Source organism: Osmia lignaria, chromosome 7 (assembly GCF_051020975.1).
Source record: "Osmia lignaria lignaria isolate PbOS001 chromosome 7, iyOsmLign1, whole genome shotgun sequence".
Taxonomy (NCBI): domain Eukaryota; kingdom Metazoa; phylum Arthropoda; class Insecta; order Hymenoptera; family Megachilidae; genus Osmia; species Osmia lignaria.
Genome location: NC_135038.1, coordinates 6,954,270 through 6,973,147, shown reverse-complemented (window position 1 = coordinate 6,973,147; position 18,878 = coordinate 6,954,270). Strand labels below are relative to the sequence as shown.

The window sequence follows — 18,878 nt, the reverse complement described above, 5'->3', positions numbered from 1 at the left end:
CTTCCATGCCAAAGGAGAAATTTCTCAGAGAAAAAAAAAAATGAAAAATAAATGTAGCCTGGCATGATGAAAGACATTCTCCTGCCTGCTGTTTCGTGGACTGAAAAAAAAGGATGCTTAATCTTCTTGCCAGCTTACCAAACGATTATTCTCATTAGTTGATTGTCTTTAATTATAATATTAGAACATTATCAAAATTGATATGATTTTTCTTCAGATACGAATTACGATAACAAAATATTTAATTATTTGAAAATTTATACTGCAATTAATCGTACTGTCTTTTCTAAGTGCAGAGTTTCTTATGAATCGCTGTTGATTTATCGTTCCCTTATTCTTAACGTCCTTTTTGTTATAAGAGGATAGGAACAAAGGCAGCTGCATGAATGAATACTGTGACTTACGACTGTGTGACGATTATGACAATTATAAATTATCTATTTTTATCACGTTCAATTTTAAGGATAGTTTTGTCTTATCTATTTGCGATTTTTACATCTTACTTTATTTTATTCTATTTCCTATAATAATAGGATTAACATTATCATTGTCACACAACTGTGATTCCTGTCACAAGATGAATGGAATACGATACGTAATAGAAGCTTCAGAATAAAATGAAAGGAACCGCTCTTGACAGTTGTATCATAATGTTTATATATTTGAGAGATACAATTACGGTGGTTTTGTTCGAGCACATGGCCGAGACAGTGTCATACAACTTCGTCAACGTTCTGTAACATTTACATCTTGCTGACGTTTCGAATAGGTCGTATATCTTGCTGTCATCGAGGGGAGGCTAAAAATCGCGAGAAAGAAACGAAGAACTGATACAAATGTCGGTGGAAAAGAGACGTTAACGGGGGGAATCGATAAACGTCTATCTCGCTCTCGTTCGCATGGCTGACAATTAAATTCTCGTGTGAATGGCCAGCTAGTGTTCTCATAACGCACCGCGGGATAGAATGAATTTTTACGCGGCACAGAGAAACGAGCTTTCAAATTCCTTTAACATTTCACAAGGAATGAAAGCATGCCTAACGTATTTAATAACGAACGAAAAATATTTGTTCAACCGGTGATTTTTGTGTTACCTCGTTTTTGATTTATTTAAATAACTTTGGATAAATATAGTAAAATAAAGGTGAAAGTTTGAAAGCGTTTGAGAGGGTCCAAAAGGGTTTGAAAGGATTTGAAATAATTACTCGTGCAGTACCACAATTCATCGAATAATCATTTGGAAAATGAATTCCAAGCAGAATTTACTTAAAAGCAACGAGAAATAAATACTTCCAATCCTCGATCCCCATAAATCAACGAAAGAACCAATTAATAGTTAATCTCTAACGGTTACGAACATCGGAATTGCCGATCTAAAATCTCGATATTATTTCAACCGCGTAGCAAAATCGATGACCAATTGGAAACGACCCAGTTGGTCCGGCATCGTGCCATTTTATCGATAACAATTACCCGAAAACAAAGGACGCAAAACGCGCAAAAGGATGGTGTGACTGTTGATAAAACGGTAGAAAAAAATGGGACCAAAGAGGACAAAATAAAAAATTTAAAAAAAAAAGGAGCGAATGAAAACGATGGACGAAATGACAGAATGATGCGCGACACTCGATGTTAACCGCAGAATAGGATCTTTTTCTGTGTACTAGTATACAAGTAGAGAAAACGATGCTAGATTTCATTTGTCCTATGTGTGTTCACGCGTATGTATGATGTGCGCAGAGACGGGATCCTTCGTAAACGCGTAAGCAAATATCAGATTGTAAGCTGTTGCGCGGTAGCAGTGATAAAGCTTCGACCGAAACTCACTTGGAAACTAACTATTTGCTCATATTGCCTCCCATTACTGACTCTACGAAACTTGAACAACCATCCATGAAGCAGCAGGAAGTATGGTTGAGCTTGTACGCGTTCATGGGGAACTGTTAATGGCGAGACGTTAGGCTGATAGGAACGTTTCTGGGGTATTATGCGGTTTGTTTTGCTATCAGAAGTTGATCGTATGCGATAGAACTATGATGTGCCAGGAGAAAATTAAATTTCTTATTTCTATTGTATTTGAAACTCTGTTCTATTTCAATTTCATTAATATAATTTCAATTTAATAATTTAATATTATTATCGTAGTTTAATCTCGTTAATCAATCTCATCGAAAGTTTTCGAAGAATCTTATTAATTTTATTTTTGTCGTAAATATTATTGAAAAATTAGTGAAAATATTACCTGAGTAATATTACAGGAATTAATTAAATGTAAAACGTTTAAAAGCTACGACTAACTAATTAAGGTTTCTAAATGAGATGTAATTACCAATGAGAAGATAGCACTTAATTTATCTGATTTTCAGTTGAAAACACTGTGAGTCAAGAAATTAATAGCAGTAATAACAGTGAATGGTAACAAAGCATACAGAATGAGATTAAACAGCGGAAACGTACGGTATTATTAAATCTGACCGTGATTAGATCAACAAAGGTGTTGAATCAAGCAGGATGTAGAATAATTTACAAGCTTGGCTTTTCCTTGAAAAATGGTTACTCAAGATAATACAAGATTTCTTAAAATGATATTCTATTTTATTTACATTGAAAAAGAAAACCTCTGAAATTCTTAATATAATTTACTAAAATAATTATTGCTACAGAAAATTAATTGATACCCTATGAAAATAATTTTAAACTGAAAATAAATACCTGAAGAAAGGAAAATAAATTAACGTATACATCCATCATTTTGGGAATATTATTTTGCTTAACAGTGTCAAATTAAGACAATGTTTCTTAATAAATTTATCCCTGAAGAAGTTTAAATATAAACCCGATAATTTTGACATACCTGTATCGGTTGATTAATGGTTATACGAGTTTTATGGTGAAAAAAGAAGCCTTTCAATGACACCTTCTATCGCTGGATATTAATATGAGGGATTTGCTGGTTGGAAGGATATCAATCTGCGAAGGTGAGGTAGGGATGTACCAGAAAAAGAAAGGGAGGGGGGAAGGAAAATCGAATGACTTCGATAAATCGGTAAGAACCGATGGAAAATGATCTTTCTTCAGATCTGTCCCGTTCTCACCGGTTCAGAGATGCGAAACGGTTTTCAGTGAGAATCCGTCTTCGTGGATCAATAATACCTTTCTTGAAAGCCAGCTATGAGTGGTAAATGGGACGATCTTCCGACCCTTCGAACCACCATCCCCTCGGAGCTACCGAAGCTTTATAATACATCACTGGGCTTACAGTTCGGTGCCCTTTAACACGAAACAGACGTGTTACTAAACGGAGAGAAATCCTTGTTTCTCGACCGTGGTTAAATTTTCTGAAACACCTTTGAATCGTTCGTTTCATTGCTTCCTCGCACCTTGTACCACAGCAAAATACAAACAGGATATTATCAACACAATTAGTAGCTCCAAACCATTGTTTGCTTCAGCAAAATGGCAGCCATTTTGTATTTAGAATATCGATGAAACCTTTAGATGCTCATTTTCTTCAATCTTTAAGCTTTAATTTAATGTATCATAAGTGCCATTTGGAAATACTTTTATGTCATGAAATAGTACTAGAAGATAGTAGTTCACAGTAAGTAGTATAAGTACATAATTAGTCAGTCATGTGCATAGTTAGAATCTAACACAATTTCATGACATAAAAGTATCTCAGAATAACGCTTATTGTACATGAATTTAAAGCTTAATATTTTCTGAAAATGGCTATATAAATGCTTTATGAATATTTCTAATACAAAATGGCTGGTCGTATCTCTTAAAAGATCTGGAGAAATTTACAGCATAAATTTTGTTTCTGTTACTGATCCTTAAATTGAAAAGCAATTTAATCGCAGGAAATGGTAATTATTTTATTGAGAATTACATGTACCTTATTTCTTATTTGTTTTGTTCTGTGATTACTGTTTGCAATTTTGAAGAATATCTTCTTCGAGTAGTTGAGGAAAGGGACACGATTGAACAAGAACGATAATTAAATTTTCCTTAACAGCGATATCTGATGCGAAACGTGCCGGGTAACGCTTAATTTCGCGATCAGTATTCATAAATTCAGCTGCTATTAAACGCGGGTTTTTACCTTCCGGCGATAAATCAGTGGGCGGCCGAATATCTTAAAACGGCGCGAACGTTCCCGGATGAATTATTATGCAATTAACGCGTCCGTAAATTCGGTTTTCTTTTTACAAAAACTCTGCCGAATGTTTCGGAACAAATTCAAAACCTTTCGGACAACTTATCTGATATAATTCCAAAATCTTCAACCCTTTCATTAATTATTTTAAATTAACATTGAGTAAATTTATTTATGAACGCCCTACTGATTCAGATAATTAAATGATTTCGAATTTCTAATTATTTTCAATGCAAAGAAGTCTCAAACATAGCATATAACTAATAAATATCAATTAAATTATGAATTTTTTTTCATATGTTTAATACAATTGCGAGGTATTTCTATCCATACGAGAAGTAGGACATCATATTCCACCTCGTCTTCGAAGAATTGAAATATTTCGTCGGAAATCATGCAATTTCATTATTAACGATTCCTTTCGCGGTTGGAACTCGTCCGAGAGCCACGGTTAGTTGCCATTTGAAGTCTTTGGGTTATTTATACTCTATCACTTCAAGCCGATCGAATTGTCTGACACCTTTTTTTGGTCAGCGTTATTACAGAGTTGTCGAGACAGAATTCAAGTAAATATTTATTTGCCGATAACAGAGAAACCTTACTCTTTTTAGACTGCGGTTCTGTCAGTACGGATTACTGAAACAATCGTAAAGTGATTTGATGTGTTGTAAATTTAAATAATATTGCAGAAGATTTTATATTATTTAATTTTTTAGCAAAATTTTAAGCTTTGTATTTCTTATTTTAAATAACAGAAATTATTAAAATATGTTAGTTTTTGTTGAAATAAGGAATAATTATGTTTGTTAATTTATTTTCAAAATAAAATTAATAATGCTTGAAAATTGTTGAAGTAAAATATATTGTTAATTTTCAATTTTAAGTGTTAAATTTTCTAATGTAATAATCACGTTATTCAAAATAATATTTTTTTAATTATTCGATTACACATAAATCTGGAAACTAGGTAACCAGTGAACCCCACAACAGTGAACGTGTTAAACGATGCTTTCAGTTTTGCTTGTTTAGAATTCAAAATACCTTTTTATGGGAAAAATAATGTTTTTCCAACGGTAATAATCTCGACAGAATGAAGCGAGATTTCCTTAGCCTATTTCAACCCAATGGCGCCGTAACTGTCGATAAAATTACAGGGATCTCTGCTCGTTCTAAGGGGTAAAAAAACTGTGTACACGGCATAAACGATGTCGATAAGGTAATATTAGCGTTTAACGCGATCCAATAATTCAGCCCTAATGATTTCAGTGAATTCACTGTTTCTTGTTGGAGATGAAGAACAGATACAAATAATTAGTACCTATTTCCAGTTGAATAATAAGCATAAAATCAGGAATATTTTATAAAGCTATTATGAACGACATTTCATGAAAAATTATATACACTTAATTATTAAATTTCTAGGGTCATAATTGAACGATGGTATTATAATAAATTGAATGAGAACGTGTCTTTCATTGTACGTAATGGAACGATAAAAGTGGAATAAAGCATTTTTCAATTAAAATTAAAGTCAATATTTTCAGAGGTAATATTATTAGTAATTTCTCGGCAAGGAATACGGATATTTCCTTCATAATAAGAAATTTTTTCATTATACTTTCCTTCTTCATTTTGTTCATTTTATGTACAAGTAGCTGACCTGGAATCTTTTATAATGAAAATGTTATTGCTCCGGGAATGTTACGGATAGAATGACAAAATGTCAACGTTTCTTTTTCACCCTTAAACCGATATAACATTGTTATTATTACGTCATTATTATTAAAATTAGGTTTTAATCTTAATTGAACATAACTTGTTCCGCTCTTTCAAATAAGATATTCCTACTGATGTGTCACAAATGTCGTTTCGTAATATTAACAGTACAACTCACAAAATAGAGAAATAAATCAAAAGGAAGCAAAGAAATTAAAGGAAAGATACAATTGAAACAATGATAAAGAAGTAAAAGTTTTAACAAGAACAAAGGTAAAGACGGAATAAATGAAGAAAACGGATAAATTAAAAAGAACGTAGAGACAGAAAATGAATTAAAGGATTCTAAAGTTGACAAGGATTGCTTAAAGAAAATAGAGCAGGAGCATGTACCACGTACGTTTAATTGAAACATCCGCGTAACGTTTGAAATTTTAACAAGCCTTTCTGTAAAAGAAGCAACCAGCTACGAAATCTTGTAGTCAGAGCTCGTTCCCCGTTACATCATGATGAGTTCTCAAGGGATTTAGCCGATGCATCCACTATACGTGTAGTTGTCTTCTATTTTTCCATGATTAGATGGTCAAAAGTCACCATGGGGAAATCTCCCATCGTCGACAATTTCATGGAACGGTTGATTCGATGAACTTTGGAATTTCTCAGAAGGATACTTTGAAATTACGTCACTTAAAAGTAAATAGGTGAATTTGTAAGATATTAAGATATTGGAATAGAATGTTAGCATATTTGAACATTAGGATATTAGAATATTAGAATATTAGAATATTAGAATATTAGCATGTCAAGATACTATAATATTAGAATATTAGAATTCTCGAATCTAAAAGTTTTTGAGTTATTGAGTTTATAAAATTTTAGAATTTTAGAATCTAAACTTGGATTTTGGAAGCCTTAGAATTTTAGAATCTTACAATGGTGGAAGGCCCAGTCTCCCTACCCCCTCTTCCTCCTCGCCCCCCTAAGCATGTCAAAGGGTGAAATATTGCATTTGAAACAATGGAAATTCAGTAAAATTATTCAGTAACCAACGTTGTATATTTGGTCAGACGGTCCGTTTGAAAGTAAAACAAGTTACAATTTGATACTTTGCAACCTTGCTAAAAGGGACAGAGGAAACATTTTCAATCCCAGGGCGAATACTCGATTACTTGGATAAAATTTGAATTGCAGAGTTGTTTCGTGAGAAACTTAAAATTAATGGTCGTTGGGTGGTGGTTTTAGTTGGGTTTCGTTACAAAATACGGTTGTAATTGACCCGACTTGTTGCAACGTATCGGCGAACCATTGTTTCCCAGACAAAAAGGGCGAAATTAACCAGGGAAACGGAGGATCTTCTTTTTTCCTCGATATTTTTTATTTCCACTGGTAAGATTTTTTGGCACGTACGGTTCAACGTTTTCGTGTGTTATTTGCGTCCGCAAACAAACACAATAGGCTGGGTATAAAAAAAAAAATACTCGTGATATTTTCGAGCAGCAGCAAAGAACAAAGCATGGGTAGTTAATTTTATTTACTGCCCTGTCGAGATTGCTAAAAAACTATACAGAATGTTCAGAAAAATTGAAACCATGCTTCAAGTGTACGTAGTACTTGTTAAACGAACACAGGTGTTAATAATCACGGATACAAAAATTATTAATTTCAATGCTGCAATTACAAATAAAACCCCGAAGAGAAGCAAAATAAATTTAATTTAATTTCTTTCAAAATTTAATACGAAGTGCTAAATTAATTGGATAAATAAGATAATTAATTTTATGATAATTAGTAGAATTATGTAAAACATAATTGCATAATAATTTCACGTTCTATTAATTTTTAATTTTAAATATTGCTTCAAAATTACTTCTCCAAATAAAAAATATATTTGAAAAGTAATAACCCTTGAAAATTTCTGGTAATTTACAAATGTTTCATATTGAAACGAGCATTAATTTTTCAGTTTTTTACTCCCAGAATACATGTATCGTCGTGTATATGTTTTAACAAGGCGAAAGGTCTTCTTTTCAATCATCGTCGACGAACAGTATATAAAATCATGGAAACTCGAAGAAACTTTTATTACGAACCCACATAACTCTGCGAGTGAAACGTTGGTAAAAGCGTAGCCTGTTCCTCTTTTCTCCCGCGGGAGTGGGCAAAAACAAACTTGAAAGATTCATAAATGAGCGAGCACAATGAAACCGTCCAAAATAATTTTTCATCGACTTCAAAACGAGGAGGAAACTTAGCCGGAATTACTCCCAAAACTCTCGTTTGCTCGATACCTGTGTCCTGATTCGTTCAGTATGATCATATTTAACCACATTTTGCATATTTAATGGGACATCCGTGGCTCGTGGCGATTAGAATTGCTGGCAGAATGAAAATGTACTGAACCTTGAAGAAGGTGCTTCCATTTTCCCAAACTAATCAGTAAATTGTGGATAACTCGTTCAAGGCCAACGATTAAACACTAAAATTTTCAAATGGAAGACTCGTATAGATTAATAGTTCAATAAATTTAAATTGTTTCAAATTATAGTATAATTGTAGAAATTGATAAAGTAAATAAATAGAAAATTGAAATATTAATTATATTGAAAATATAATTTTCAATTTGTGTACGTTTTATATCATAGAAAAATTGTAGTAACAATTAAAGGTGACAAGAAACAACGAAGAATGGTTTTTATTATGAAGAGATAACTATTTGTGACACTTCATAATAAAAGTCTTCGATTCAAAGATTAAGTTATCGCTGGAGGATATTTTTCCGTGAGATAGTTTGAAAATTATGGTGAAACCAACTAGAAAATTCTTTCTTGGTAAAAGAGGTCTGCAATATTTAAAAGTTGTAAATTATAGAAAACTGCTCCTGTAAGTAGAAGGCTTTAATTAAAGTTCACTTTTTTCTTCATAAAGGTAACAGGCACAAAGTGAGAAGTAAAGTAAAAATTATAAAATATTCTTGAATAAAACATGAATAAAGTAAAATATAGCTGATGGGTTTATTCTATTAACTGAAGGTTCATGAATACTTGGTCATATGTCATTTAATATAAATATTATTTCTTGCATCCATGAAATATTCAACACGCGTTAATGTAAATGGATAGAGTGAGAAAAATAAATAAATTTAAAAAACTCGGTCATACCAGCAGCAATGTAATTTAAACAATTTCTGGAATTCATGTATAAAATATACTGGTATTAAATTTTTTTAAATGTAGTGTTTGCGAAATGCTTAAGTTTAAAAATAACAAGGAAAATAAAAGAAATATATCCGTGTTCCATTTAGTTTTTTCAAAAGAGTGTTTCCATTTCATCTAAAATTGCACAGTTTTACCAGCTATCCTAAATCCCAACAAACGATCCAAAGATACTCAGGAAATAAACCAAGCAAAAGAAGAAAGCATTCTATCTTCATTTGGTTGCAAGCATCTTACTCTATACATTTTCATTTTATGTAAAAAATATTTTAAGTAAATTGTACAAAATTTTCATCATTAAAGAAGCAATATCCTTTTAAATATCTCTATTAGAATAACGAAATATAATCGAATATTTCTTATCTGAATGAATCATTCATTTATACTACAGAAGCAAAAGGGGAAAAAAGAAACAGAGAACTGCACTTTGTCTTCATTTTCCACCCAACATTCTACCCCATACATTTTCATTTTACATAAAAGCATCTTGTCTATGTTGCATGAAAATTTTGATTTTTAAAAAAGTAGCATCCCTTTTCGTACATTTTTAATAAAGAAACAAAATCCTGACAAATATTATATTACCAAATTGATCAACAAAGAACCTCAATTTTTAATTTACAATAATCCAACTTTTAAAATAACAGCTGTTGCATACAAAAATTGTTGTATATTTTTAAAAAACAAATTTCTAAAGAAATTTCCCAATATACATGTTCTTTCAACCCTCCTGAGTAATTTATACAATTATTGGCACTTTAAGGTGAAGTACTATTATTTCAAAAAGAATTACATACATTTAGCGTATTGTAACAAAATTAATTTATAATCGATGGCAAAATTAGCCTAACATCCCTTATAATATACTATCTACCAAAAGATAGTCTCTCATTGAAACAAAATTTCTCCTGAAAACAGCATGCTTTCCGCGTCGGTATCAGCCGCAACGAAAGGGTTAAAGTCATTCCGATCGGTGGTATGAAAAACGGCCAGCAGCTGGAAGCTTGTTTTCCCAGAGCTTCTCTCGCAGCGTTTGGCACAGTTTTCACTCTTGACGTGCATGATCGCGCTTGTCGAAAGAGGGGGCGAGCGCGCGCGCACGCTCTTGAACAGTCCAGAGAAAGAGGGAGAGAGAGAGATAGGGTTGAAAGAGGCGAATGTGAGGGTGGAAATCGGTGTGTGTGAGCGCGGTCGCGCGCACGCTTGCACCCTCTGCGAGGGTGGCTCTGGTACAGTGTCCTCCGCTTTTTAAGCGGCCAGCCGCGCGCGTTCGATACTCCGCTCATGTACACCCACATAGAACGCCTACGACCACCCACACGCGTGCTTCTGTTACGCACGCGGAGACGAAAGCAGCGCGCGTACTCCGTTTTCCACACACGCGTGGTAAACGGAAGCTGTGCATTGCGGGAATCAAGTCCAGGGCAACGAAAAGCGAGGCGAGCCGACGGCGACGCATCATGAGCCTGCCATTCGAATCATCGACGTTTCCAAAGGGTCGTTTCGCGTAACGAAATGTCGCTACGAACGTGCAGCCAGCATGCTGTGGATGCTCCAACCCTGCTCGTCGAGAGCTCTAGCAAACAGGAAAGCACCCTGCTTCTCGTCAGGGATCTATTCAATTGGACTGTCCAGCTACGTTTCCCTGTTTCCAATTGATGGCTCCAAGAGTATCTGACGGAGGAGATCGATGAATGATGAGTGATTTGGGACGTATGCGTCGATTAACAGTTTGAATGACGAATTTCGATGATTCGTTATATTTTGTAGACATTTGAAGTGGTTTTGAGAGAAATTTTGTTTATCTCATTGCAAATAGCTAATTGGAAGAAATAATTAAATTTTTGAACGAATTTTCTGAGTGACATAAACATGTTTTGGAGGAATTTGGTACCCTTTCATGAGAGTAGTTTATTAAACAATTGTAATTGTTGTTAATCGAAACAAATACCACGGGAATAATTAATTAGATTTATTGATAATGAAATTACTGTTCAATGGGAATTGCATTTAATTCAGTATGGTAGTCAATATGTAAGTGAAACGTAAAATAAGTTTTCTTTGAAAGGACTGGATTTTCAAACATTGTCTGATATATGCTTTACTTTTCTACTTAACGCATCTACTGCCACAGTAGTAAAACTCATATATAGAGCGACACACTGCCTTAATTTTAATTTCCATTTTTGTAATTATTCTTTCTATCATTATTATTCATATTAACCCGCATTTACATTATTATTATTATTTTTATACCATCGTAGTAATAATCAAAAATTAATTTATGTGCATTTGTGCCCTCTTTTAAAATGATTCAAAGAAGGAAAGTATGCCAATAATTTTTTTTTTTATCCTCTCTACCTGTACACTGATTTTCCGATAGATTTGGAATTTTTACGTGCTCTGAGCAGTAGCTGCGCAAATGATGGATTCGCCTTAATGAACTTCAATAGCACCAATTCTACAACTGCTCGTAACGTATTGTTCCCTTCACGTTTTACATCGCCCCGATAAAATCGTTCAAAATTTACGTTTCAACATGGTTGGACGATATTTTTCGGTTCAAAGTGACTGCGTTCGTAAAAATAGCGACGTTCTCTTGCTAACAGTGTGATCTCTCTCTTATTCTTTACGACGCGTCGAGATGAGAAAGGAAAACCGACAGGTGATTTCTTATTAAGTTTATGTTTGTTCCGGTAACCGCAAACAGAAGATAAGAGCGTCGTGTTTTACGACGTTTTACATGGATTGTAAAAGATCACGTCTTCGTCCTGCAGCAGGATATTTACGAAGGAAGACGAAGGAATCGTTGAGGTAATCTTTTCTTCCTATTGTTTCTTTCTTGACACGAGAAACCACTTATCCATTTATTCAATCACTATCGTATATGAACAATTCTGATTGAATAATCCTATCTGTTCTTTGTCAATAATAATTATATCATTCGTTTTATGGTTTAGCATTGCCTGTAATTGGTACGCTTAGCATTCTGTTGGTCAGCTCATGTTTCACGCACACTGTGCGTGGGTGTCTAATGCGTGTACATATGTGTACAGAATGTATATGCATTGTATGTTGTACATACAGCCATGTATTTGAAATCTTGTTAGGAAATTCGTAGATATATGTAGATATGAAAATCAATCGCCTCGATAAACCTAGATTCACAAATTTCGTACTTCTTCAACTTCTTCTATTATTATTTAATATTATTAATTATTATAACCTTGGAATGGCAGTGGGAGGGTCAATTTTGACAAAGACTTGTAAAACGTCTACAAAGCTTCAGTGGCAAAAATTGGACACTGAAATTCGAATAACTGTATTTCAATATCTACGCTCAACCTAACAACTTCCTGACAACATTCCAAGTACACGAGGAGTTTTAATGATCGTTCTTTCATAATTCTTTTTCTTTCTTCGCCTAATCGGAACGCAGCGACAGGTCTCTGGGAAGTTGCGTGGGTGAACTGATCGTCGATTTCTCAGGAATCCGTTCTGAACGCCCACATTTCTCGTGATTGTTGCAGCAGAGGTCGAAGATCAAGGCGACGCGGTCCCAATTAATCAAACGCGTTACGCGAAACGGAATAAGGATGACGGTAACGGTTCGACATCGCGTCAATTAACCTTTTCAACGCTATGAACCCATAAGTATCGTATAAATTAGTCAAATTACTTGAATCCGAGTCACGTCGAGTCAAGATACTTGGAATCGTTTGAATTCAAGTAAGCCGACTTGGAGTAGGTAGGAACCTAAATTCTTGCTGAATGAGGTCCTTCACTTATTATTTTTAATCGTGTTTAAGTGGAATCGTTTGCTTTCTTTTCTTTATTTATTTTAATTATATGGTTGTAAAAGGATTTTTTTAAGTTTCATTATTTCAATTTAAATTGAATAAATTGAAATTTTCAGTAGTGACCCCATTTAAAAATACTTATTTTTTTCTAATACATTTAGATATTTGCATATAGATGTTTGTAGGAAGGTTATAAGTGAGAATTATGATGTCTGACGTCCCTTTTATTGACCTATACTACTTGCTGCAACTATATAAATGAAAATTAAGGTTTTCTTTGAATCCTATGCAATCTTTATCTAATTGAATGTATTAAATACATACTAATGAATATCTTAGGGGTCTGTATGACCCGAAATAATGAACACATGTCTGTAAATAGAATTTCTTGTTAATATTCAACCCATTTAAATTTTGCATTCTTTTTAGAAAGAAATTATCTCAAAATATGAAACAATATAACAATTAAAGCTGATTGTTCCCAGTTCACTGAGGGATTTAAAAAAATCACCATGTTTCTCCTGTGTTTTGTTGACAAGTACTTCCGGCGGGGTTTACCGAACAGGTTACCGCGGGAAAAGAAAACTCGTCTCATCGTGTCGCGAGGAAATTTAACAAAAATACTGTCTGATGGGCGTACAAATATTTATACTACGGTGATTTCGTTCCAAGTGTGTGTACGTACAGTCTGCGAGCTAAAATCAGCGTGTTAACGAGACGCTGGGAAGGACGTAACGCAGAAAACGTCGCTGATTGCGTCAGTTTCAAACACGTTTACGTAGAGAAGCAGCAGTTTCGTGTGAAAATCAGTACGGGTCTTGAACACCTTCGAGAATGAACGAACTTTGAACTTTGAAACCTTAGATCTTCAGATCAATTTTCTTTGATTCCTTGGAGTTAGGAAGCTAGTTTAGGGGTGTTTGTTTTCCGAAGAGAAATCACTACTGGCAGTGATATCGATTACAATTTGGCTATATTTAAATCAGTCATTGAAAATAAACATTTATATATAATTTTATGACCATTTCAACTTGGGAAGCAATTAATGTTTTAACTAAAATTCCTCTTGTAATTAAATTATAATATTAATTGCTCCATAAAATGAAGTGGTTTTATAATTACATACAGATGAAATTGTTCTGTATTACTATGTATTAATATGTAAATCAATAATAATTTTCATTCTTTCCTACGTCCTCGACAGAGAGAAACGTTTATAAAAACCCTTCGTGCGTCGAAGATCACAGCTGTTTATAAATCGTCATTCGTCCCCTCGTTTCATCCGTCGTAACGGTTCGACGTTCAAGATTACCTTGGCAGACATGATTATTCAACGACGGAGATTCATCGGTCCCCGGTGCTCTCAGTATTCTCGCGACTTAAAGCGTTAAAGGTTGTCCTCGATGCCGAACAAAACCGTTCCCGTATGCAAATCCCTACGGCGCGACCTACTACACAGAGACCCGTCTCGTGCGTTCTCTTACCATTATTGTCACGCTCTAGAGACAGTAAAAAATAAAGAAAAGAAAGAGAGACAAAAAAAAAGGAACAACACGTATGCAAAGACAGACAGAAAGAGAGACGAAAATAAACATAGAAATAATAAACCGCCAGACAATGAACAGAGAGATAAACACGGATCGTACACACGTGTTCGCGCGTGTGTGTGTCTGTCTGGTCTGTTTGTGTGTTAAGAAAAGCAAGCCCGTACGCGTCGCGAGAAGCGATCGTCTTTAGGACGAGGAGCCTAGGCGAAGAGCGTAATAAATCCTCTGGAACCGGCGTTTATTTTCATGAGTAATAAATAACTCACCCGATGCAGCCAGGGCTATAGCCGCCATGAGGGTCCAACGTCTCATGTTTGCACGATTGAGGAATCGGAGCTAGTTGCTCCTTCCTCGATCACCACCACCTCCACCACCACCGGCTTCTTCTCCGCCTCCTCCACCTCTTCACTGTTCGCTTGTCCTCGCACGTGGCCGCGAACACGTCGAGCAGCAGGTACGTGCCAACCAAGAATGATGACCAATGTGTTATCGTGTTCGCGATATACGCGAACGAAGAAAGTGGAGCGAACGGTGTTCAGGGCCCACCTGGACGTACGTGCCTCGTGCACGGGAATCGCATCGTTACCGCTTTATCAGGGGCACGTGACAGCCTTGGAGGATCTGCAGCGTGTCCCTGCGCGTACACCTTGCACGCACTAAGCTTCGGGGACGTTGTGCCTTGATGCGGCATCGTTGGGCATCGAGGACATCTCTTACCTTCGCCCCGGATCGCTAAGCTCTTTACTCTCTGGATCCTCTTCACCGATTACGAAAAATGTCACGGTTCAGTGATAACCAGCGGGCGGGCGCGCGAAGGGGGGGGGGGGGGAGGGCAACCTTCACCGACACACCGAGTTAATTTCTCTATCGCGAACTACCTTGTGCACGGCACCAGGAGACGCGTCTAGCTCAGGCCAGAGCTCGTTCGACCGACTCTTCCGATTAGCTTTACCGCGCCGCCCGATCCCCGCCGATTCCCAGAGCGCGTCTGACCGTCAGCACCGTGACTCCGGCAGCACGGTTAACATCCTTACGAAGGATTAAGGAACGATCCTGTTCACGGGATGTTTCCTAAGTGTCCTCGAGGTTGCTTCCGAGGTCTCTTGTCACAGGATTGTCAGATGCGCCCTCGCCGGCGACCAACGCTGGACTGATTTTCATTTGGCTGCAGCGCCGCGCGGTATCGCCGCCTCGGTTCTCTTTGGCGCTAGCGCCCTGTGTGGCCTACCGCCACCGACCACCACCCCCTGTCTCTTTTTATCCAACGCCAACGCCAACTCTACCCTTGTGTTTCATCCTTGTCCGATCAATTCGCCACCTCTCTCTCTCTCTTTCTCGTTTCGTTTTACATTTCTCTCTCGCACCGCTTCTCGTTCACCCCTGAACGGCCCACATCCGCGCATCGTGGGGTGGCATGGTATACCATGCGGTACAACCCCCTTCCGCCGTTTCTCGTCAGCTTTGCCCTCTTCGTCCCGCTGCTATAGTGCATGCCAACATCGCCGGAGAAGAGAGAATCGTTACTATGGCGAGATCAATATGATAGGACGGCGCATGCCTCGGTATCCTTATACTTGAACCCTTCGCGGCTCGTCTCGCTCGCTCTCCTCTTCATCCCCTTCGTTCTACCTTCCCTTTCTCTGTTCTTCTTTCGCTGAGAACCGTCCTTGTTCGTCGTTCGAATTTTCCCCTCATCGCTGCTTTCTCATCCTCCGTTCATGGAGGAGAAGGTAGCGTGCCGGAGCGTAGGTGAGCGCCGCGTTGACTTAAGTCGCTTCAGTCAACAGAGAACCGTATGCGGGAGGATATCGTCTTCCCTGAGTCCTCTTAACACCTCGATGCTCCGATTCTCCTTTGTGCCTGGCTCCGTTTCCAATCCTTTCTTAGAATGGCGAACCGTCGTGATCCGCGCTCCCCACTGCTACCTGGACGACGCGAAGAGAGCAACAACCCAGGAACAGAAATGAGATATATATTCTCATTGATCTTGATCCTTGGAATTCAACCCATTGTCCTATTATTTGTTTTTTGAAAAATTTTTCGATTAGATGCATCGATTTTTTAACTATCAGATATCATCTGATAGTTTATTAATTTATGATAGACTGTTTTAATTATAATAAGGTAAAGGATGAACTGATTTTATAATTATCTTGCCAATTAATATTCTTTGGGTTATACACAAAATTCATTGTAATAATTTTTCAATCAGTTTTAATTTACATGCACGTGGTATTCTATATTTGTTTATATTAATCCTTTTATCGATCGAATTGCATCTGTTTTCGAGAATAAAACAATGAAAGGCAAGAATTGTATTTCAATTATACAGATGCAGAATGTTCTTGAAGCCTAGAGTGATTCATCTTCAAAAGGTTCGAGGTATCAGAGAGTGCGGTATCTGTGCGGCAAATTGCGGCATTTTTGTTATTAATTTTTAAAGCTTTTCGGTGCTCCAATTCGGTTTCAAGCCGTTCTCCTACAGACTTTCATATTTTATTCTTCCTATATCGAAGTGTCCCATATTATTCCACTGCTCGCAATACTTAAATCGGGTAACGTGCATTTAACCAGAATTGTTCGAAACGTTTAACACACGAAATTACATTGTAATTACTGCACAGCATTTGCTGGAAACAGCGTTACTTAACTTTTTAATGTAAACTTTTAATTGCACTTTTTACATTATGAACATAATATTAATACTAATCAAAATCGCTCTTTCTTGTCTCAAGTTTTGATTATTTATATTAAATTTGTGGTATCATTTTTATTTTTACTTTCTAAATTTTATATTGTTCTTGGAAATTTGAGTTAGTTAACATTTGAACGTTGCAATAAATATTTTCAATCAAATTGTTTTTAAAATAAAATTTAACGTTTGTGGAAACGTTTAGGAATCTCGTTCGAAAACTTCTCGATTTTTCTTTCGCAACATTTTACGGGTCGTAAGTTGCAAACCGGTGTACTTGATTCTATTGTTCTCATTACCGATGCGCTCGCGAGTCTACCTCGAAAGAATCAACGATTTCAGAACCGCTTTGTCGTTAACAGCTTCCGAGTGGCGTGCTTAGCACTTGCCGATACTCCTTAACGCTACGCTGCTCAAACCTCCCTTTTGTTCTTCTCCCGTGACGATCTTTCTACTTCGTTCCACGATTCGTACACGAGTGCGGATACGTGAGTCTGTGACCTGTTCTTGAAAAACAGGGACAGCCTTTTCGATGAATGCGGTTACGTGGGAAATCGAGCATCAATTAGACAACGTTTTCCATCACGTTTTGTCGGGGATCCCTTCGTCTACGTTCAATTGAATGGTTGCCCTTAGAAAGGTAGAAAAGATGGTAAATAATTCTTTTGAATGCATAGGAATTGCAATAGATGGAATTCAAATGCATAGAAATTGCAACGCATCGAATTCGAGTGCATAGGAAGTGCAATGCGTCGAATTTGAGTGCATAAGAATTGCAGTGCGTTGAATTCGAATGCATAGCAATTGCAGTGCATCGAATTCAAATGCATAAGAATTGCAGTGCATCGAATTTAAGTGCATAAGAATTGCAACACATTAAATTCAAGTGAAAATCGTTAATACCTTCCTTTTAAGTAAACTATTCTTTTAAAGACGCTCATATTTTGTTTATTAGCGTACCTTATCTAAAACGAGCTCGTAAAAGATAAGAGATGAGCGAGTTAGTTGAATGTAATAAACCGAGTGTAGTAATTTCTCCAAAGTGTTGTTTGCGAATTGTGTTATTTCATTTTCTAGTCAACACCTTGTTTATTTCATCAACGGTGTTAACTTCACAAATTTTATTTTGAATTTTCAACCATTTCCTTCAACAAACAAAATGAAAGATGCATTTTCCCAATATTCGTAAAAATTGTTTGCTTATAAAAACAGATAGAAATTATTTAACAGGTTCAGCACAATTGATGCACATTGATTTGTACAAATTTTCTGGCATTTTTTACAAATCTATTGTGAAATTTAATTTCACCTGAAAACCATTGAAACCAAATTGTGTTCCAATAAAAGAAATCCGTCCATTTCGATAAAAAAGAACTTTCCATTTATTGTTACGATAAAATTTTGTCCTCTTTTCCTACAAATGAAAACCATGAAAAGGGGTGGTTTTGTTTTGTTTTAATGCACGACTTGAGCCCTCATTGTTTGCTGACGTTCAGACGTTGCGTCAATACATGTTTTACGTTGATTTTGAAGCTTACGCGAAACATTGATGGGTGTCACACATATGCATACGTAAGTTTTTTGAGTCTTATTTTGCAATCAGAAAAATAGTAGCATTTATACAGGTAAAAGCGGTTTAAAATGTCTTTCGTATTTACTAAATTCAATATCAACAATTTATCAATTAATTTTCTTATATAAGTGTCTTAAATATTATACAAATTTCTAACAACATTAAAATTAGCAGTGGAA

At 36.0% G+C, this 18,878-nt stretch overlaps 1 protein-coding gene and 1 long non-coding RNA gene across 8 annotated transcripts in view; one reads left to right on the top strand and one right to left on the bottom strand.

Moving 5' to 3' along the window:
• The window catches only part of nAChRa7 (nicotinic acetylcholine receptor alpha7 subunit), a 138,711-nt gene extending 123,140 nt beyond the window's left edge, over positions 1-15,571 (bottom strand). For all 4 annotated transcript variants that reach the window (XR_013062344.1, XM_034324199.2, XM_034324200.2 and 1 more), the window contains exon 1: positions 14,701-15,571. Coding sequence is in view for 2 of the 4 variants with exons in the window: in XM_034324199.2 (XP_034180090.1) it covers positions 14,701-14,746 (46 nt within the window). In the remaining 2 variants the exon portion in view is untranslated. The remainder of the gene's footprint in view (positions 1-14,700) is intronic.
• LOC117604300 (uncharacterized) overlaps positions 1-18,878 on the top strand; it is a 104,968-nt gene that overhangs the window by 81,276 nt on the left and 4,814 nt on the right. The window lies entirely within an intron of this gene.